General features: G+C 42.6%; 1 protein-coding gene across 1 annotated transcript in view; it reads left to right on the forward strand.

The window, feature by feature from the left end:
* The first annotated feature begins 1250 nt into the window (after positions 1-1250).
* The window catches only part of DCAF17 (DDB1 and CUL4 associated factor 17), a 1410723-nt gene continuing 1388075 nt past the window's right edge, over positions 1251-23898 (forward strand). Inside the window, exon 1 of the mRNA XM_044075525.1 lies at positions 1251-1519. Coding sequence (XP_043931460.1) covers positions 1397-1519 — 123 coding nt within the window. The 5' untranslated portion in view covers positions 1251-1396. The remainder of the gene's footprint in view (positions 1520-23898) is intronic.

Genomic DNA, 23898 nt, shown 5'->3' on the forward strand with positions numbered 1-23898 from the left:
AGAACACATAATTGCTTGGGATTGATGAGGCCCAATCATAACTCTTTTTGAGTTTTATATACTCTATGAACACCAGTTACAAAAAAAAAAAAAAAAAAAAAGCTCTGTGCGTTTCTAGCTTTGAAAGCAAGTAAAGCACTTAAGTGAGTGCTGTTGCACAGATAGCATGTAAATATAATTTTGGGAAAATGTCAGGGATAGTTTTAAATAATGTTGGTTACTGACAGACATCTGTAAAGTTCCAGGGACAGGATATGAGGCAAAATATTCAGGCAGTTCAGAGTTAAGGAATGTTCCTTGGGTGAGACCTGACTGTAACTGCGCTTAAGGGGCACCCCTGAAAGCGCTGTTAAGGTCAGGTGTCACATTACAGAAGCGCTTTACAGATTTATTTTTTCTTCTTCTGATTTTGGAGTGTAATCATGGTGCTCCATGCAGTATATATTCGTATGTCACATTATTGCTGACCTTGTTCATGTACTCCTGTACTGAATATGTAATTTGCCTGCCAGATGGAGTAATTTGAAAGTTACAGTATCATTTGCAGTGATTGAATTATGTGTGATTTTTCTCTTTAGCTTTAAATTAATTTAGGAGGGGGTTGATTTAAATCGGGGATTGTTGCAGGCTTCAGTATTCAATCTGCTTGTCCTTTTTCTTTTCTTTCCTTCATCACATTGTGGTTTGCTGTATTCACCAACATAGTAATAAAGAATAGTTATAGTGATAATTTGGCTTGAGTCATTGTTTTATATAGTAAACTGTGACTAGTAAACAACATATCCATGTCTAAGTATTGTGTTCCTCTGTATTAATTCCATTGCATTGGGTTTAGGTCTCTGACTTGTAGTTATTGGAGCCTGGTCGTGAGATAATCACCTTTGGTGATTAGAGTTTGCACTTCATTGCTCTTAAGCTTGCTTAGGAGAATATTGTAGCCTACTCTCTGACAGACCTTTACTCAGACATATGTATGTATCTTGCAATGATCTCACTAAGTTTATTTGAAAAACTGTGAAAAAAACAAAAAAAATAAACAATGGTTGGATGGATGGATCTTGAGAGTTCTGCTTTCATTGGTGTCCATTGATTGAATCACAGTAGTCATGTCAAGGACCTTTTTCTGTATGTGTATCAGAAGCATTAAAAGCATTAGACGGGCAACACATTTTCTCATTCATTAGCTTTGCTGACAAATGTAAAGTTCATTTCAGATTGTATCATTATGTCTCTCTTTTTGTTACAGTGCTGAATGGAGTTTCTCCTTTGTTGGCTTCAAAATGAAAAGGAAGTTCATTAAACCAGATGTGGGAGTATGCCTTTACATCGTTTAAATGACTGCTGAACCTAGACTCGGAAAATCAAATGACGTCTAAAATACAAAAGGTTTTCAGACATGAGGACTGAGGAGTGTAATGTTTGCACCCTTCTGATCAAACGATCTAGTGGGCTGTTTTCAAATGGAGCTGGTACTATAAATAGAAAAAATCTGAAAATTCTCAGGAAGTTATTGTGTCAGGTACTACTTTGCCTTTTTTTTCCTGCACCCCATCCCCAAGTACAAAGCCCATGTACTACAGCATGTGTTCACCTATATGTGGTGATTTGGAACTGTACACCATGCATTGAGGTTTTCCATTTCATGTACTAAAACTTGTGTTCTTGCAGATGAAGCAGTGTGAAACTGTAGATCACTCAATGGAACATTTTCTTTATTAAATTTGTTATACATATCTTTAAAATATTTTTGTGATTATGAAGTGGCATTGTACTTCTTTCCGGTGTAGTATAAGCTTCAAGGTAATTCATTTTACATCTATGGAGGGCATTTTGCTCACCAGGGTTGGCACCACACGCACACTGCCATGGTGTGTTTCTATAATATATGTGATTTTGTAAGTAAATTTAAATGTATTTTTCTGCAAAAATGGTCCGATACTGATTATTTTCTTAGACTGATTTCTTCACATTTGATTTTAACAGCTACATTTTAATGGTTACGTTTTCTTATATTTTATCAAGTTTAATAGCTACTGAAATGATTTCTGTATAAATTAATTTTAATGAAGCTTTTTATATCTGCTCAAAGATAATTTGTTTTTTTTTTTTTAACTTTTAGGATTTAATATGCTGCTCTACTTTCCCAGGCTTCCTTTGCACATTCTCTTCGTACCATGTGTCTTTCTCTCTCCTTATTTCTCCTATTTCTTCCCACTGCTGAACACATTTGGTTGAATTATAAATGTCCCAGGCTATATTTTCAGAAAAAAGTAGGTATATCAAATGCTGCTTCTTTCTCTCTGGTATCATGAGTGCAGATCGTTCACTATTCTGTTTTGGTCTTTCTTTCAGCATTTTGAAATTATTGCTGATGTTCTTCATGTTTCACTGTTGCAGTCATTACATTTGGGTAATCTGCTGGCAGGTTGCCCTCAGTCAGCCTGAATAACAAAGTCTTGGGTCCTGCGTTGGTTGCTGTCTCATCTTCCATGACGTCAGGTCGTCAGAGGTATAAAACATGCAGCTGACGCCATTTTATTTAGTCTTTCTTGCCGTGCGGTGCCGAAACAGAAGCAGTTCGCAAGTGCCGGACGGCCGACTCTTGAAATTTTCGCATTCGAGTTTCAGAACCGAAGTCTTCAAACTAAAGCTATGTACCCCGTTGGGGAAACTTTTTCTTGCTACTTTCCGATGTCAGTAAAAGTTAATAATTGCATTACTTGTGGGAAGCAAATACCTCATAAGGATTTTCATTTGTACTGTACTCCTTGCCTAGGCCCAGATCATAACGTGCCTTGCTGTTGGTTTTGTGCTAGATTTAACCAACGCATGATTAAACGTCAGTATAGTTTTGCTTCTAAATATTTTGGATCAAGATTTAATTACCCTGAAATGTCATCGGTTAGCAATCCGACTACCGGACTTCACAAAAAAATGCAAAGACAGAGACAGACTGTCGAGGTCCAAAACCAACTACGAAGCTTCTCCAAAGCCAGTCGCTGGTTCACCGGTACTCAGTGAGGCACTTTCGCAGCCCCTGATACCCATTACTTTTGAGTTGTAGGCCTCTACCGAGACCCATTCGGAGTCCGGTATGCCACGCGATTCTCAGAGTATTGAACTCGCAGATGTCTCTCCCTTGGATGGGTCTGGAGCCACTGAGCAGGCACCGGCTTCTAAGGGTGTTTTCAGGCCTCAACATTTCTATATTAAACTGACACCAGCCTCAAAAACAAGGTAAAAAACATCTTCTGTGTCTAAAAAACCAACGCATGAGCCACGTGCTCAGGCCCCTATGCCTAAAAAACAGATGATCAAAATGGCTGAGGACTTAATTACCTTGATCAGGGGTTCCCAACCCCCCCCCCCTGCTAAGAGGCGTAGGTAAGGTACTGATTATGAATCTTCAGATCATGTTTCCGTTTCTTCTGATCAGTAATATTCTATTCCAACCTATGAGGATTCTGATGCAGCGGAATCCATCCCGTCTGCATCTCCTCCTGAGGATTACTCTTTTGGAGAGTATTTGCATACTTTAAGGGAACATTTTCATTGGGAGAGTCAAGACTTCTCCGAATCAAAAAAGAGGCTTAGGGATTTCCTTCTTCTTCCTCAGCATAGGCCTTTGGCAACAATACCTCCTGTATTAGACATTGTTGATGATGTGTTTTCGGAATCAAGCATGGCTCCTGATTCCCTACCTCCGGCTCCTAGTAAGCCAGACAGATATTACAGGGTTCCTGACTCCCACAAATTTCTATTCAAAAATCCTGCTGCTGATCCTGAGACTATTTCACAGGGTCCCAAGGGTGTAAAGGCCTCTACAGCCAAAAATTCTACCCCCTCTGATAGAGATTCCAGGGCGCTGGATAGATGGGGAAAGAAGGTTTCTACGTCTGCAACCTTGGCAATCAGGGCCTTAAACTGCCAGTTTCATATGCTTAAATATCAACAGCATGTTATGGACTTACTGAAACAGAAAATGATGTTGATTTCTGATTGTGTAGAAAATAGAGTTACAGAAATTATTGCATGCAGCAGAACAAGTTGGAAAGCATACTTTGCAATGTGGTTTTGATTCCTTGGAGGCCTCTTGCAGGGCTGCAGTTACTGGATTTGTAATTAGAAGGCATGCCTGGCTCAAGGAGCAAAATCTGCCTGATCATGTTAAAGCTAAATTGTTGGATGCCCCCTTGCAGCATGATACTCTGTTTGGTAATAAGGCAGAAGAGGTTTTAAAGAAAACGGAAGACAAAGCTAAATCTATGCAAACTGTAAAAGATTTCTTGCAAGTGCAGCCTCCCAGGTTCAGTAGGCACTGGCCTACTAAAAATTGCTCCTTTCCTGTATCCAGCAGAGCCACTCAAGGCAAATCCAGATGCTCAAAAGGCTCCAGATACCAATCACAGGGTTCTTACAGGTCAAAGCAATGGGGTGCATCCATCTCCAAATCTGGAGGAAACAAAGCACAAGCCTATAGTAAGCAGTCTCAATGACTTTCCTCTACCTTCACCAAGCACGTACCTTTTGGCAGCCCCCTTGGGGGGAAAACTAGCACTTCATGCACAAAATTGGCAGTTAATTACCCAGGACAAGTGGGTATAAACATAGTACCCCAGGGGTACAGATTTAATTTCCATAATTTGCCAATTCCAAATGGATGGCCAGATCTGCCACAAAATCAGTGGGCAGAGGCACAGAAACAAGTTATGTCCCTCATGGATGTGGGGGCTATTCAACCAGTACCAGAAAAGGAAAAAGGACAAAGTTTTTATTCAAGACTTTTCCTGGTACCCAGAAAAGACAATGCCTGGTGTCCAGTACTGGACTTACCGATTTTGAACACGTTCCTGGATATTTAAAATTCAAAATGCTGACTTTACAACAGCTACTGCCTATGCTGGGCAGGAACGCTTGGTTAGTGTCTCTAGACTTAAAAGAGGCATACCCGCATATCCCAGTAAGGGCATCATGCAGAAGATACCTCCGCTTCAAAGCAGGTTTTTTGCATTATCAATTCTCTGCACTGCCGTTTGGCTTATCTACTGCATCCAGGGTCTTTACAAAGTGCCTGGCACCAGTAATTGCATTCTGCAGACAAAGAAGCATACAAATTTATCCTTATCTGGATGACTGTCTCATTCAAGCAGAGGACAAGGACACTCTTCTTCAACATCTGGCATTTGTAAAACGGCTTCTAACATGCGTGTAGGGTACACAGTAAATGAAAATAAACCCCAACTGGTACCCTCTCAAATAATTACATTCCTGGGTGCAAGCTTGAATACAACTGGCCAGATGTCTTACCTTACGCCAGACAAACAAAGGCAACTGACAACATACTTCAAACAAATGGCAACAAAAACCCAGTTATCTGCAAGACAAATTCTGCAGACTTTGGGGTTCATGGCATCCTGCATTCTACTAATTCCATATGCGAGACTGCATATGAGGAAACTTCAATGGTACTTAAAAAGTTTATGGAGTCAACATTGTCACAGTCTGGAAACAATGATTCCTCTCATTCCCTGCCTACAACAGGAGTTTCTTTGGTGGGCAGAGACAGGTCACCAAAACAAGGAGCTGTCATTCACTCTACCCCCTGCCACTCAAACCCTAACTACAGACGCATCAGATTATGCTTGGGGGGCTCACCTGGCAGGGAGATGCATTCAGGGCAAATGGAGCCGAAAAACAAATGCATCTGCATATCAAACAGAAAGAGATGCTAGGTGTTCAGAATGCTCTGACAGCCTTCAAGGACTTACTTCATCCAGGACAACTACTGATAAAGACGGACAACACCACGGTTATGTGGTACATAAACAAGCAGGGGGGTACACAATCCTACCCCCTTTGCAGACTAGCCATGACATTGTGGGACACAGCTTTGACTTACCAAATACACCTTCAAGCTCAATTCCTGCCAGGAATACAAAAATACTCTGGCAGACGACCTAAGCAGAAATCTTATGGACCCGCACGAATGGAAACTGAATCCATAAATCTTCAGCATATTGACACAGAAATGGGGGAGCCCAGACATAGATCTATTTGCCTCTTCCCCAGAATTATCAGCTGGACAAATTATGCACAAGAACTTATCACAGACGAGCATGGAAAGTGGATTCCCTATCCTTCAGTTGGAAAAACCTATCAGTCTATGCCTTTCCCCCCTGCCTCTTCTCTCCAAGGTCTTACTAAAAGTCAAACAGGAAAAAACAAAAATTATCCTAGTTGCTCTGGACTGGCCTCACCAGCACTGGTACCCAATTCTAAGGAATATGTCTCAACTTCCTCCTTGGTACTTGCCTCAAATACCTCATCTACTGTCTCAGCAGAACAATCAAATTCTGCACACTCAGCTCCAAACTCTGAATCTTGCAGCATGGCTGATCATTTAATTATTCAAACAACACCTGTCAGTAAATCTGTGATGGATGTCATTTTGGAAGCCAGAAGGCCTAGTAATAGAAAATCTTATGCTGATAAATGGAAGAGATTCTGTGACTGGAACCAAGCACAAGGAACAGACACAGCAAAGCCCCAATATTCCTCAGATTTTACAATATATGACTGAGATGCTTGACAAGAGCCTATCCTTTTCTTCTATAAAAATCCATGCCTCTGCCATCTCGGCTCATTACAACACAGAGCCTCCCCTCTTTTCTGGGACCTCAGTTTTGTGCTGGAAAAACTCACCCTGCCTCCTTTTGAACCAGCAGCTACTGCGGATATAAAATTTCTGTCTTGGAAAACAGCTTTTCTCTTGGCTGTCACTTCAGCAAGAAGGGTTTCAGAACTACAGGCTCTCATGGCTGTGGAGCCTTTTATTACATTTTATCCAGACAGGGTGTCCCTCAGGACCAATCCTTCTTTTATGCCTAAGGTGGTATCCAGTGTGGCTGTTAACCAGACAATTCACCTGCCAACATTTTACCCAAATCTGCAGAACAAGGAGGAGTAGACTCTGCATTCATTAGACATACACAGACAACTAAGATTCTACTTAAACAGGACCAAATCTCTAAGAAAGTCTGAGCAACTACTGGTAGCATTTGCTTCAGGGTCAGAGGGGAAGGCTATATCAAAGCAGACTATTTCTAAGTGGTTAAGCCACTGCATTTGTTTCTGCTACTTACACCATGGTAAACCTGTGCCCAAGGGGATCAGGTAAGATTCCACCAGGGCTGCCTCTACCTCAGCAGCTTTTCTTAGAGGGGTTCCAACCAAAGACATTCCAGAGGCTGCTACTTGGAGCTCGGTTCATACCTTCACGAAGCTTTATCATTTGCCTCTCTTCTCCAAATCCGGGGCAGGCTTTGCCACTGCAGTTCTGCAGGGCCTTATAGCCGCTCCTAATGCTATTTAGTTCCATCCTCCCATCCATAGCTTTGGAATTCTACACAAATGTAGTGACTGCAACAGTGAAACACGAAGAACATAGTACAGTTGTGTACACTTACCATAAATGTAGATGTTCGAGTGTATTCACTGTTGCAGTCTGGGTTAACCACCCGCCATTCCCCTTTTCTATACCTTTTCTTTCCTTCACTATATACTAAAGCCTTTGTGTTGTATTTGCTTTTAGATGAAGGTAAAGTTTATGTTGCTAAAAGTGCATTTACATATATTTCTGTTTATTTATATATATATATATATATATATATATATATATATATATATACACACACACACACACATATATATATATATATATATATATATATATATATATATATATATATATATATATATATATATATATATATATATATATACACACACACATATATATATATATATATGTGTGTGTGTATATATATATATATATATATATATGTATATATATATATATATATATATATATTTTTTTTTTTGCTTCCCATTTGGAGGGGCACCTGACATCTGGGGCAAGAAGAACTGAATAAAATGGCTTCAGCTGCATGTTTTATACCCCTGATGACCTGACATCATGGAAGAGGAGACAGCAACCAACGCAGGACCCAAGACTTTGTTATTCAGGCAGACTGAGAGCAACCTGCCCGCAGATTACCCAAATGTAATGACTGCAACAGTGAATACACGCGAATATCTACATTTATGGTAAGTGTACACAACTGTACTTTGTTGATGTACCTTCTCTTTATGTATCTTGGTACATGGGCTTTGGCCCTAGTTAGCATTCACAACTTGGACAGTGTGATGCAGCAAGCAGATTACACCGGCTAGTAACTCATGATTAATAATGTGTTTATTGTCTAGGTCCTTTGCATGATTCTGAACCTTGTGATATTTGTGCTAAGTTTAATGAGGCTACTTTAAGGGAACAAATGAAGGAGTTCACACTTATTTGTTAGAATGTCAGACACCTTCTTTGACTTTTGTTATGCAGGCCTCAGCCATTTTTTCTGGTATTTCCTGATGTAAAAAGAGCAAGCTTACTTCTTCTCCTGGGCCCCTGTCTATTTTATCAGTGAAAATAGGCCTTCTAGGTCTGTTTATCTGTCTAAGAATTTATTTTTTTTTGCTTTCCTTAAAACTGGTAAAGTCGATCAAATGGTCATTAAAGCCTTCTCTTCTATAGGAATAGTGTTTAGGCAGCTGTAACCACTACTACTCCATTTGTGGTGAGATCTGTTTCCTGGAAGGTAATGGGTGCTCACAACTCCAGCCTTGTCTGCCCTTACCCACAATTCAAGGGAATTTGTTGCCTTCTTCTCCATTTAGATTGTCTGTTGCCCTTCCTGTCACTAACTGCATTGAATTGGCCAGAATTGTCATGGAATTTTAGGACACACAGACAGACAGCCTTGATTCTCTGTCTCTCAGACTTTCAAGAAACATGAAGGTGAATCAGATGTGAGTGCCCAATTCTCTCCAGGACTGTTTGGTGTACAGAATCTTATTGGAATCTGTACTATAAGTGCCAGAATGATATGCTTCAAGATTACACCTTTCTTTCTTGGATGCTGGAGGGTCCTAACATCAGTTCCCTCCAGCTTAGGGCCCATTTTCTCTCTTAGCTTTGAATGGCCACTGCACATGCCTTTCTGCATGTCCCCAAACTGTCCCTTTTCTGGGCTCCATGTTTCTGCATGCAGCCCTGTTGTATCAAAGAGTTGGCATGGGCTCACATAACATTGAGTTGGCCAGTATTGGAGGAAACCATCAAAGAGAAAACAAATTTATCCACTAACAGGTTTGCTGTATTGCCAGGCTGTGCAAATGTGACACTGTTAACCACTAGTTCAGCACATTGCTGTGCACTGCCTTTGAGGTTTCTGACATAACTGTATTAGGCCTTATGGTTATCTTTCTCCTGGGAGGCTATCTTGACCTCAAAGTTGGCTTTGCTTGACCTAATTAGTCCTCTTAGTTGTATATTTAGTTTGATAGAGTTTTTATTTTTATAGGAATTGTCATTCCCAATTTTTGCCATAATTGTTTTTCTTTTGTTACATATCCTGTTTAATTTTAGATGCCACAAGGGCTGTTTGTTTCTTGGGCTTGTCCTAGGCTTACTTCTGTTAGGTACAGCAGCCTCTATGTAACCATTGACGTGGTTGTACAGAGTTTCTGAGAGCAGTTCAGCATAGGTTGCTGTATTCTTGGAGTTTAGAGGGGCATTGAATTTTGACAAACTATCACTTAATAAAAGGTAATTTGCCTTGGAATAGTTCCTAAATGTTTCTGGTTTTAATGGAATTATAGTTTCATAGGTAGGTATTAGACTATCGGCCCAAGGACCTGCGTAAGCCTTGCCAGCAAAGTTCCATAGCTTACGCCACCCAAGAAAGTTATTTTCCTGTGCCACTGTCCAGCAGAGAGACAGAAGTTATCCCCAGGGTGTATTTCCCATTTCCCATCCACTCATCAAAAATTTTCTTGAAGAGTACTAATGAAGAACTTTGCTTGACATAGATGGGTAGTTTGTTCCACAGTATAGGAAGTCTCTGGGACAGGAATCTATCCCTCCAGCATGTCCTGTTTGTTGTGGTGACAAGGTTTATGTCCCTAAAGCATGTAGCTCGGAGGGATTGGGATTTCTTTAGGTGTAGCATATCCAACAGCTCTGGATTTGACATAGCTTTATTTGTTAGGCAGAGATCACCTCGGAGTAGGCGATATGCTACGGAGTAAAACTGTTTTTTGAGGCGGTCAGTGTAGGGCAATTGTTTGAGGCCAGTGATCCTCTTTGTGAGGTACTTCTGTGGCCTTTCTGGCTGCTGCAGATGTCTTGTGAGGTACATTTCAAAAGGGGCATTGTACTCTATAATGGGCCTAATGAGTGATGAGTCGAGGGGAACAATGACCTCTTTTTTTTCCTGGATGAGAACCCTTTTATGATGATGTGTGCCACGTAGAAGGATTTTAAAAGAGACTGCTTTATGGGCCGACCTTACCAGGGAGGCCAAGACATTGGGGAGGGGGGAGTGCAGCATTTTCCCATATCTGTGAGCACGAGGCTCAGTATGTTGGACATGCTCAAAATTTGGTATACAAATGTTTCTATTTATGAAGTCTGGGAATCTCTTCGCCTGTAGATTTTAGGCAGTGTAGGATTTCCAGAATGTATAGGGGTAGTTAAAGTCTCCCATGAGTAGGGTGCTAGGTTGGATGGTGTCTCCAGTAGGTCCAAGTATGTATTGTGAGCTTCTTGGGGCATGGAGGGTGACCTGTAGCTGGCTAGGATATGTTATGGGATTTTTTCTATGGTGATTTGCACATGTATGAACTTCAGCATGTCATCCTGTTTGACCACCATAGAGATATGCTTGTTATTGATGTGCAAGTTTCATAAAATTTTTGAAATATCTCTTAATACCTGTACAGGATCTGTGGATGTTAAGTTGTCTATCTCGCCGTCGTTTCTTGCTTGTGGGGATCAGAGGCGATCCTTGGCTCCGACTCGGCCATCTTCTGTAGCTCGAGAGCTGTTTACTGGCTCGAGGCTACCCCTTATCCCATGATGTCTAGCGCTAGCTACCCAGATCTCGTTTGCCGCTTCAGCTGCGAGGTTCGTTGTTACTGGCTCAGGCTCATATAAGTTTTATTGCACTACTTTTTCTGTCAGATTAGGTTTTTTTTCTGATAGTTTATTGTTTAAAATATAGTCGCTAACTAGTTTGTTGTAGTTTAGTGTATTTGTAGTTTTCCCTTAGAACTTATTTAAATTAGAGAGTTCTCCCCCTCCCTCTATCCCTTTTGTAGGTAGCGTTTTAGTTTAAGCCTTTTCTTCTTACTGTTTTTTAGGTAGCCGTTTAAGTTAGAGGCTTCCTAGTTTAAAAAAAAAAAAAAAAACTATCTTTAACTGTAGTATACTGTGTGTTTTGTTTTTTTGTGGTTAGTGTCTGGTTTAGTTTTTTGCTGTTCGGCCTTTTGGCCAAAAACAATTCAGTGTAGGTGTAGTATCTTTTAGTTGGGATATGTCTAAAGAATCCAAGGAGCCTGGATTCAAGAAGTGTGACTCATGCTGTCAGAAAATGTCTCTGACAGATGGGCACACTTCTTGCATCTATTGCTTAGGTGCAGTGCACCTGCAAGACTCTTGTTCTGTGTGCCATGCATTCAGCCCAAGAGTTCTGCAGGAATGCAAAATAAGCTTATTTTGAGGGGTCTTCTTAAGCCCCAGGATTCACTGGCCAAGGCTCAGCCTGTGAAATCTCCTAAACCGACAAAATCTTCGGCTCCCAGCTCGGAGCTGTCATTGGCCCAAGACTTACCTACTACTTCGGTTCCGGTTGGAACAGAGGAGACTGCCTCCCTGTCAGCTCCACCAGTACCTTTGGAGCCGTCGTGGACCCACAAGAGGCCAAGGTCCCCTTCTCTAGAGTCTATACATTCAGCTCCTCGGTCACTCCTGTTGCAGAATGACCGGAGTCATAGATCCTCTCACTCTTCTCGGTCCTCTAGGCTCTTGGATCACGACGTGGAGAGAGTGGTCAGTAGGTTGTTGAAGTCGCAGGCACTGGCCAAAATGTTGTCCAGCCCTCCTCAACAGGTGTCTGCTCCGTCCGCTTCCATCGATGTTCCTCCTCTGACTCCATTGAGCTTGGAGCCGGAGTTTGTTGGGGTTCGAATCATGGAATTGTTGGCACCGATAATGATTTCTCCTTCTGTTCCATTGTCAGCTCCGATCCCCTCGATGGTGACGTCCGTCGAGGGATCTGGGCGCTGAGACTCCCTCGTCGGCTCCGAGGGGACGAGTGGCATCGGACCCTTGCCCGACCCTGTTCTCCCTCTCGGAGTGTCGGTGCAGGTGAGCTCGGCTCCTACATCGGCCTTGGAGCCGTCACCCTCGGTGCGGAGGAGGATTCCGGTTTCCTCTGAACTGGAGCCTTCTCTGCATCGTGGCAGGGACGCCTTCGATGTCATGAGGAGTGTACTGGCCTCTGAGTCAGCTCCACTTTCGACCCCACTGGCTCCGTCCCCTGTAGTGCCTGTGTCAACCTCTGTCCCTCCTCCAGACCCCAAGCATGGGGAACCGGCGCTCCAGAAGAGCACCCCATTGATTCCCCCGAGTCTGTCACTTCGGATATGGATTTGGATGAATCGGAAGGTTCCCCGAGATCCCCCTCTGAAGATGTTTCCTTTTTGGACATCCTAGAAATGCTTAAGCAGATGGGGAACTGGACTGCCCTAGCCCCTACCGAAGATGAATCTGTATTCCTGGATGTGTTCTGTTCCTGACCTTCCACCTCCTGGGTGCCTCAACCTTTCGATCCACTTATGTCTGTGGTGGCTCGAAGGGCTTGGTCAGCCCCGGATACAGTGGAACCAATCCCGAGGAGACCCGGCAAGTTTATCACTGCACCCCCTGATAAACAGTTCCTTACTAAGGGTGTTCCCGTAGATGCCATGGTGGTAGCAGCAGCCACTAAAAATGAGTTAGAGGAAACTTCTTCCTCTGTCCATCCTCCTAACAAGGAGTCTAGGACCATGGATAGATACGGGAAGTGAATGTTTGCTTCAGCGACCTTTTCCATGAGGTTGCTGAATTACTTAGCCATTTTACCAGGCTTCAGAGGGATCTCCTGAAAGAGCTCAGAGATTCCCTCTAGGATCCAGTAGCTGAAGGGGATCAAGCTAAAGTGGCTTCTCAGCTGGCGACCCTTTATTTGGTAACTCCTCCATGAAACTCATTTCCTATGCAGCCGATGGTGTGAGTAGAGCCGCAGGTACAGGCGTGGCCCTAAGGAGACACGCATGGATGTGGCTGTATAATTTTGCGGAAACTTTTAGAGCGTCATTCACCAACACTCCCTTTGACGGTTCATTTCTTTTTGGACCACAAGTGAAAGACACTCTGACTAGGTGTGAACAGGAAGGCAAGACTCTGTCTGCTGTGGGAGTCCATTTTTCCACTCCTTTCAGACCATATCCCACGGGTCAGAAGAGTGGTAAAATGTGGTTTCAGAAATCCCAGGGAGACTCGCCTGACACACGTAGTGATTTTTCCTCCAGGGGCAGAGGAGGAAACAACAACAGACGCCACCCTCGGGGCAGAGGTGGTCCGCAGAACCAGGGCAGCAGAAAATCCTTCTCTGACAAGCCCTTCCAGCATCCCTGAAGGGTTGCCCAGCTGCCTGCCTCTGGAGGCAGTTGGGGGAAGACTTTCACTGTACCCAAAAGCCTGGCAAAACCTAACGCGAGACAAATGGGTACACTCAATCATATCTGGAGGCTACATAATTCCCTTCTTTCAACCCCCTTACCGTCAACAAAATCCCTTCCAGATGTTCCACCCAATCTGAGGGCCCAAGCAGTCATAGAAGTTTCAAGACTGCTAGAAAAAAAAAGAGTCATCCAGGAAGTCCCGGCAGACCAACTCGGATCCGGAACTTTCTCAAGGTTCTTTTTGGTACCAAAAAAGACAGGGGACTGGAGACCAATATTGGATCTCAGCAGACTAAACAAGTCTGTTCAAAGAACAAGGTTACGGGTGGTCACGCTACAGTCCATTCTACCCTTTTTGGGTCAGGACAATTGTATGTGCTCAATAGATCTTCAGGATGCATACTATCACATCAAAATGGACAGGTGCTCCAGGAGATTCCTTTGCTTCCGGCTGGGAGCCAGTCATTACCAGTTCAGAGCTCTGCCTTTTGGTCTCACCACAGCCCCCAGGGTGTTCACCAAATGCATGGTAGTAGTCATGGCTCACCTGAGGCGTCAAGGATTCCAGGTGTTTCCATATCTAGATGACTGGCTCTTTACTGCTACTACCAGACATTAACTCCTTCAAAACAGGGACTATACAATCACAATTTGTGCCCAGCTAGGCATTACTATAAATTTCAAAAAATCTGCCTTATTGCCCTGTCAATCTATTACCTATATAGGAGCAGATTTAGATTCAAGAAGTATGTCTGCAAGGTTACCGCCAGACAGGGTGGCCACAATTCGGCAGCAAGTTCATATCCTCATGCAATGCAAAAGGGTACAAGTTAGGTTGGTCCTTCAAACTCTGGGTTCTATGGCAGCGGCAATTCTTCTGATACCTTTGGCCCATTTTCACATGAGAATCCTTCAGTGGCTTCTCTTCACACAGTGGTCCTTTCAACAGCTCCCCATGTCTCACATGATCATGATTACATAGGTTCATAGATTAGTACTAGGCTAACTTCCCTTGCGAGGCATCTTAAGCCTAGCCAATTATCCATTGAGAGACTCAAACCCTGCACCTTGTGTTTATAAAGCAAACACCTTAACCATTAGGCCACTCTCCCAACCTCAGAAACATGCAAAAGGCACCTTTCCTGGTGGATGGTCTCCCCACTAGTGTCTCAGGGCAGACTATTCATCCAGCCTCCTCTGGTTGACACAGTGACCACGGATGCCTCACTGATAGGGTGGGGGGGGGCATTATCAGGGCAGGACAGTCCAAGGCACTTGACAGCCTCACGAGTACCATTTGCACATAAATGTCTTGGAGATGAGAGCCGTGCTCCTAGCGTTGCAAGCCCTTCAGGGGTCTCTCCCTTTCGCGACCATTGCAGTTCAAAAGGACAACATGTTAGTAGTGTGGTACATCAACAAGCAGGGCGGAACCAGGTCTTACCCCCTATGTCGAGAAGCACTCAGACTCTGGCAGTGGGCAATTTCCTCCCAACGATTTCTGATTGCGACGCACATCCCTGGGAAGTCCAACGTCATAGCAGACAGGCTCAGCAGAGCTATTCTCATGCCTCATGAGTGGTCTCCGAATCAGGTAGTTGCGGATCTGATCTTCCGCAAATGGGGACAGACTTGCTGCGATCTGTTTGCCACCCCCTTTAACAGCAAATGCAGCAACTACTTCTCCCTTTTACTGCTTCCTGGTCACCCTCCCAGAGACGCTGTAGTCCACGATTGGCCTCAGGGACTTCTTTATGCCTTCCCGCCGTTCCCTCTTATACCTAAACTCTTACAGAAAGCTATATCGTTGGGTTGCAAAATGATCCTCATTGCCCCCTACTGGCCTCGACAGATATGATTTCCGTTCCTGCACCGTTACCTCCTCGAGCAGCCCTGGACTCTGGATCCTATTCCAGAGCTGCTGATTCACCGGTCAGGAGAGCTGCATCGATCCCTCCAAACACTCCAGCTCACAGCTTAGTTGAGCCAATTCCAACCCTAGCTAGGCTTCCCAGCATTTCCCCAACTGTGCGTGAGATTATTGTCTCCTCTCACAAATCCGCTACTAGGAAGACTTCTGCTAGCAAATGGAAAGCTTCTCTTGTTGGGCAGAGGCTAGGAACATAGATCCCTTTTCAGCCCCAGTTCACGAAATCTTGGAGTTCCTAACAGAGCTTTTTCATTCTGGGTCTGCTTCTGCCACAATCAGGGTTCAACTAGTGGCCATCTCTAACTTTCATGTTGGGTTTTCTAATCTAAACATTATGTCTCATAAGCTGTGTAAGGCCTTCTTCAGAGGGACTACTCTCCTTAGGCCCCCAGTGAGAGATCCCCCTCCTCCTTGGGACCTTAATTTGGTACTAACCTCCTTGATTATGTCCCCTTTTGAACCAGCAGCATCCTGCTCCATTAAGTTTCTATCTTGAAAAACTCTCTTTCTGGTAGCTATAACCTCAGCCAGATGTGTCTCGGAACTTCAGGCACTAAGTGTTCATCCTCCGTACTTAGTTTTTCATAAGGACAGGGTTGCTCTGAGAACTAATCCCTCCCTCCTTCCTTCCTTCCGAAAGTCTGCTCAGAAAATAATCTAAACCAATCGATAGACCTTCCTGTGTTTTTCCCTAACCACACCAACAAGGCAGAATACAAATTACACCTTTTGGATGTTCATAGACAATTGCATTTTTACCTGCATAGAACGAAGGATGTAAGAAAGTTAGACCAACTTTTCCTTTCCTATGCTAGGGGCAAACAGGGTCTTCCAGTTTCTAAAGTGACCCTGTCCAGGTGGTTGTCTCACATTATTACCTTCATCTATCAACTAAGAAACAAAGAGTTGCCTACCAAACCGAAAGGTCATTCTACTAGGGCTTTGGCCACCTCTGTAGCCTTCCAGTCTAGGTTGCCCATGGACTCTATCTGTGCCGCTGCCACGTGGGCAAATCCTCATACCTTTATTTCTTATTACAAGTTAGACATGGTCTCCAGGAGTAGAGCTAACTTTGGTTCCACTGTTCTGAAGAGTCTGTTCCAATGAGCCGCCCAGGATCATAGGTTCTAGGGACGCTGTCCCAACAAGCAAGAAACGAAGGCGAGATAGACAACTTAACGTAAAGAAGTTATGTACCTACCATAACGTTCCATGATAGTTGTCTTCATCTCGCCTTCTTTCTTGCGTCTCCCCCTCCATCCCCCTGTCCTATTGGACCAAGAGGAGTTTAAGTTTCACTGGCTGAGTGTTCTCTGATTTGTTTCCTCTATTGACTTAGAGATTATAACAGGTAGGTTTAACCCTCTGTTTGGAGGGGTTTCATTCCATACCTATGGCTGGGGTTAGCTGTTTCAAACGAGATCTGGGTAGCTAGTGCTAGGCATCATGGGATAAGGGGTAGCCTCGAGCCAGTAAACAACTCTCGAGCTATAGAAGATGGCCGAGTTGGAGCCGAGGATCGGCTCCGATCCCCACAAGCAAGAAAGAAGGCGAGATGAAGACAACTAACATGGAACGTTATGGTAGGTACATAACTTCTTTTTATTTTTCTTGTCATAGATTCCCTAAGTTTAGCAAGAACCTTTTCTGCTTTCTGTTGCCAATGTTATTGTGCTAAGTTTTTGTGTTCTGGAGTTATCAAAAAATAGTTGCTTAACAGCAATCTTTCTAAACTCATGCACATTGTTCAGATACTCCATTATTTTTCTTTAGCACTCTGCAGTTGCTCCTCTTGTTCTGTGAGATTCACCTTATTCTGCAATACTCTAACCTTCTTTAGCCGCTCTAAATAATTCTCGTTACTTCTTAACCATATCTCTTTTATTTGTATGGTCTACCTGCTTCAGTTACTAAACTACTTGAAACTTCAACAAGGCATTTTTATTCCTCCCACAGGAAGGGTATCAGAGAGAGATCTGCTAGCTAAAGTGATTTTATCTGGACTAATCCTTCTTGCCATCTCCATTTGAACCTATGTCACCTTTTATAAGATTTTTTGTTTTAATGAAAACCCTCAAAAAAAAAAAACCCTGTAACCTATTAACTTAAAACAAACCTGGAAAACTATGCACATCTTCAAGCAATGAAGTTTAACCTTTGTGGTAAGAGCAGTTGTACAAAATCAACAACTGCAACCATGGGTATTACCTAACCTAAAATTAAGGTTATCCATGTTAAGACGCATGTTGCAGCCTGTGTTTCTTCTTACACTAATTGTTGTCTATTTCTGTATTATCTTTATTTCCCTCATAGATATGAAAAACAGCTTGTATGCTTTTGGAAGTTAACTTTTACCCTTAAGAAAAAAGTGCACTTGCTATTTTTAAGTAAAAGTGAATTATACACTGTTCTAATAAATGTGTTTAAGTATTTACGTACCAGGAATTCTTCACAACTTGGTTTTCTTTCAGGCTCTCTAAGTTATTTCTTTGGAATTCAGGCAGAGTACTAAATAACCTTTAACTGAGCTGTACTAAAACTGACAGAATTACTAGCTTTTATCTGTGTTTCTTTTTTCACACTGAGATAGCTGGAATTAAACTGTTAGTGTACAGCCATCTTGAAAGTTGCAACTCTAGGACTTTTGGTCACAGGACAACTAACATCTCCTTGAAAAATGCTTCCATCTTCTGTGATGGAAACTTCCCTGATGGGACAGAGAAAATAGACTAAAGAAACTCGCAACTTTCCCCTTCTAACATAGAAAGATGAAAATTATGAGGGGTTCATATACCTACCGTTATCTCTGAAAGACCTGTACTTTAGTGAAGTTTTACAGGTGTTGAGGGTGAAAGGTTCCTGGCCTTCCAAGCTTCCATCTTCACGACAGAAAAGACTGTAGTTTTCCTACAGGACTCATTAAACATATTCCTGTGTGGTCCCTCTGTTTGTTGACATTATCAGTGATGCAGTAAATGTTGCATGGGACAGCCCAGAAAGATTTTTTAGCTCTTCTACAGACTGTGCTATTTGGGTGGAGATGCCTAAGCTGGATATGACCATTTATGTTGCTACACTGTGAAGAAATTCTGAATTGCTATCGCAGCTTTTTCATTGTTATTCTCATCTCTGCAAAGGAATCCAGAGCTCTGGACAAGCAGAGGAAGTGGGTGTTTATAGTTTTGAAATTAACAATTTAATGTGCTGAATTGTCTTACACAGGTACTTTCCTTTCACCGAGACAGTATCAAGTAAAATATTGCATCTGATGTCAATTTTCATCCATTCCTCAACTAATGGGGGTCAGATCCGACTCGGCCGTTACTCTAGGTCATGGCCTCCAGCAAACTCTCAAGATTCTTTCCTACCCGTAATGCACCACCCCTAACATCTCTCAGATCTCATTTGCCACTTTAGCATCTAGACATTGTCGACTTTCAGTTCTTGAGATTACAGTGGGTGATAAGTTCTTTTATTCATATTATGTTTCAAAAAAATAACAACTCCTTATATAACACTATTGCCTTAATCATTAATCTTTAACTTTGATTGTAAGTAATTTTTTCTGCCCCTTTTTCTTACACCTATAAGTGTCAATCTTCCTAACATTGTTGGTAGGCCTAACTTTCCTTCTCTTTACACTTTGTGTGTTATTCCTTAGTTACCGTAGTTGGTACTTTGTCTTTTTCTACAAGACATTTGTAATTTTTTAATGCCATTGCTGGTATTTTTCCTTTCCTTCTTTTCCTGTTTAAAAGAGGTTTAGTTTAATTCTTTCTTGTTATGATAACTTTCTTTCCTTAATGTCTGAAAAATCAGGATTTAAAAAAATGTGACAAGTGTGGGCATAAGATGACTTATTATGATGCCCACACATTTTTTCTGCATTGCTTAATTCCAGAACGTCTACAACAGGACTATCTGTCATGGGTTCAACCCATGTGCACTAGTGGACAGAAAGAATAAGTTGATTTTAAAAGGATTAATGTCTTCTTCTTTTTCCTGAGAGCCATTGCTGGGGTTCATTCCCCCAAAAACAAATCTAGAGGCCCTACCAAGAGGTTGAAGTCTGACTTCCACCTTGGGTGGATTGTTTTTGGGGCTGAGGGAGGCGATGAGCCAGAAACTCACTTTCTCATCTCTGTTTTGGCCTTTGAGGTTGCGAAGAGAGTGTTCTCTGCTCTGGCAGATCAGTTGGGCCCTTCTCTCTCAGATCCACCCTGTACTTTGCAGATGACTTTGCACCATGATCCTCAACATTTTACCCCACAGGGACAGCCAGCTCAAAACTTTCAGACTACCCAGCAGGGTATCTTAATCTCTTTTGATACTTCACCGAACCATCCCACTGAGGAAGTCCCTAGGAAGAGAAAGTGCAAAAGGAGGAGCTTGGACTCTGCTCAGGAGTTGGTCACTGAGGATACTGATTTCAATGAAGGAGAGAGGTCCCCAAAATCACCACCCGATGACATCACATTTGGAGACATTCTTGAGATCATTGAGCAGAAGGGTGGCTGGTCTTCTCAAGACCCTTTTCCGGAAGAATCAGTATTTCTGGAAGCCTTTGGACTGGCCCATCTACCTCCTGGGTTACTCCAGCCACCGATGAAGTCATTGCTTTGATTTCTAGGTAGGCATGGAAGGAACCTAATACGATTGATCCAATCCCAAAGAGACCAGACTGGATTCTGGCTACACCAGCAGACAGGGAATTTTGGGGTAAAGGTGTGCCAATAGATGCCATGGTTGTGGTGGAAGCTGCAAAAAGGAACTTGCGGAACAGAGTTCCACCGTCCATCCACCTAACAGAGAGTCTAGGGCAATAGACAGATTTAGGAAGCATGTTTATGCTTCAGTGACTTTTACACTCAGATTGCTGAACTATTTGGCACATTTTACAAGGCTTCAAAGACATTTGGTTAAAGAGCTATTGAAATCTCTTTCTGGGACCAAAACTGCTGAAGCTCAATCTTTAGTAGTCTCTCAGTTGGCTACCCTACAAGCTATCTATCTTTTTTCCCTTCTTCTGTTGTGAAGGAAATTTCCAGATGTTCCACCCAATTAGAGGAAAGCAGTAGTACTAGATATTCAAAAGCTGCTAGAAAAAAGAACCATCCAAGAGGTCCTACCAGACCAAATAGAATCCAGAACTTACTCAAGATTGTTTTTAGTGTCAAGAAAAACAGGAGACTGGAGACCAGTGTTGGATGTCAGCACATTGAACAAGTTGGTTCAACACACACAGTTCCTGATGGTCATGGTTCAGTACATTCTGCCCTTTCTGGACAAAGACAACTGGGTGTGCTTAATAGAGCTTCAAGATGTGTACTATCACATAAAGATGAACGCATAATCCAGATGGTACTTATGCTTCCGGCTGGGAGACATTCACTGTCAGTTCAGAGCACTGCCCTTTGGCCTCACCACAGCCCCCAGGGTGTTAACCAAGTGCATGGCAGTGAGAGCAGATCATTTGAGACTGCAAGGATTCTGAGTGTTTCCATATTCAGACGACTGGCTCATTTAGAACCAACCCAGACATTAGAATTTGTAGTAGTAGCATTCAACACAATATCTATGGTAGCTTCTTTTCTGTTATTGAGAGTGCAGACAATAAAGATGCAGGTCAGGAAAATAATTTGTAGTGCCAGAATTTCAGCCTTTTTGATTCTGCAAGCCCTGGGATCAATGTCAGCAGCAATAATTTTAGTTCATTTAGCAAGATTCCACATGAGGATTCTAAAATGGATGCCAGCAACACAATGGTCAAAGCTTTCTTAACCCATGTCAGCGAAGGTGAGAATAACCCAGGTATTACCTTTCCTGGCGGATGCAGTCACAACAACTGTTACAAGGTTGTCCTTTCATCCTCCATCAACCCAAGACCATAGTGACTGTGGACGCTTTTCAAATTGGGTGGAGGGAGACATTTCCTGGGGAAGACAGTTCAAGGTACTTGGTCCCCCGAAGAGTCCAACTTGCACGTCAGTGTTCTTGAGATGAGAGCAGTACTTTGTCACTGCAGGCATTCCAAGACTCTCTCCGTCTCAGGGCAGTTGCTGTCAAGACAGACAACATGTCAGTAGTTTGGTACATCAACAAACAAGGGGGAACCAGATCTTATCCCCTGAGTTGATAAGCCCTCAGAGTATGGCAATGAACAATATCTTCCAACTGCTTTCGAATCGCAGTGCATATTATGGGGAAGTCAAACGTGATAGCAGACAAACTGAGCAGGTCCATTTTACTGCCTCTCACAACTAGTCTGTCAACAGCAAGGTGACAGAAATGATTTTCAAGCAGTGAGGCCAGCCTTGCTGTGATCTTTGTATCTCCCTAAACAGCAAGTGGAACAGCTTCTTTGCCCTGACCCCCCCCACCTTCAGAATCACCAAAGGATACTCTACTCCACAGTTGCCCCCCCCCCAGTCTTCTGTATGCTTATATTCTGACTTCCCTAATCCTCAAATTCCTTCAGAAAGCAACCCATTTGAAGAGCAAAGACATCCTCATTGCACCTTACTGGCCTCGGCAGATTTGGTTTCCCTTCCTTTGGCCTCATCTACTTTATCCACTTTGGATTCTGGATTCAGTTCCAGACCTTCTGCCTCACCCACCAGGCATGGTTCACTCGGATGTCTGAAATCTCAAACTAACAGCATGGTTTCTCCAATTTCTGTAATAGCCAGGCAACCAATGCCCTCTTCCCCTGCCTATTCCATACTTTCGTCTTCCCACAAACCTTCTACTAGGAAACTCTACATGAGTAAATGGAAAAGGTTTGCTTATTGGGCAGAGCAGAATCAGATAAACCCCCTTTTCAGCTCCAGTTCGATCTGTTGTAGAATTTTTAGCGAGTTTATTTAATGAGGGTGCTAGTTCATTACCTATTAAAGTTCAACTCGCAGCAATCTCTAACTTTTATGCGGGGTTTCCAAACTCTTCACTGGATTCTCAGCTGTGCAAGGCTTTCTTGAAAGGTACTCTCTTGGTAAGATCCCCTTGCAAAGACCCCATACCTCCATAAGATTTAAATTTGGTACTGCAAGCCTTAATTCAGTCTCTTTTTGAACCTGCAACTAAATGTGATCTTAAAGTTTTGATCTGGAAAACTATCTTTCTAATTGCAATTACATCTGCTAGAAGAATTTCAGAAATTCAAGCCATATCTTTTAAGCTGCCATATTTGATTTTTCATAAGAATAGGGTCATGTTACATACCAGTGCTTCCTTCCTTTCAAAGGTGATGTCAGAGTCCAACATCAACCAATCCATTAATTTACCAGTATTCTTTCCAAAATTTACAAATAAAGGGGAATAGTTACTGGATGTTCATAGACAATTATGTTTCTATCTCCACAGAACAAAATAAATTAGAAAGATGATTGGCTATTTGTTTCCTTTGCACATAATAAATTGTGTGAATTAGTTACAAAAGGTAACTCTAGCTAGATGGTTGACAGATTGCATTTCATTTATCTGTAACAAATTGAATATCCCTTTACGAAAACAATTCAACCAGATTAATGGCAACTTCTGCTGTTTTCCATTCTATTGTTTCTGTGGACTATGTATGTGCAACTGCAACTTGGTCAAATCCTCGTACCTTTATCACTCATTGCAAACTGGATCTGGTCTTGAAGGGAAGAGCAACCTTTGGCTCAACCGTTGTACACAGGAATATCCTTCCATAGAGTCCACCTAGGAATTTAGGTAGCTGGGAACTCTGTCTCATTAGTTGAGGAATTAATGAAAATTGACAACGTAAGGTAAAAAATATATGTACTTAACAAAACATTTCATCTGTGTTGTCCATTATCATTCATCCTCAACTCCCCACCCATCATCCCCCACCGTATTTCATGGCTGACTTCTGGAAGAATGAGACACTTCAAGGACACCTATGTTTTTTGGGTTGAACTCCAGTTATGGCATATCCTTATAGTCTTCTGTCAAGCTGTATACAAGATCTAAGAGATGTTAGGGGTGGTGCTTTAATGGTAGGGAAGGATCTTGTGAGTTTGTTGGAGGCCACAAGCTAATATACTAGCAGAGTCGGATCTGGACCCATTAGTTGAGGAAGAATGAAAATGGTCAACACAGGTGGAGCATTATAGTAAGTGTGAAGATTGGGTGAAGATAGATGAAGGCTGCTAGCCAAGCCAGATAGAATTTTGGAGATATTTCTGTCATCTGTAAATATTAATGTAAACCACAGGCTTGTTGTCTTAAATGGTAAAAACAGTGTTACATGTGGAACTGAAAAAAATGTAATGAGTGCACTCTACTGACCAAGTAAAGCATGTTGTGACCCACTGATGTTAAAACTCGGAGCCAGTAGGTCTAGA

Source organism: Protopterus annectens, chromosome 6.part1, assembly GCF_019279795.1.
Source record: "Protopterus annectens isolate FY-2018-M chromosome 6.part1, PAN1.0, whole genome shotgun sequence".
Taxonomy (NCBI): domain Eukaryota; kingdom Metazoa; phylum Chordata; order Ceratodontiformes; family Protopteridae; genus Protopterus; species Protopterus annectens.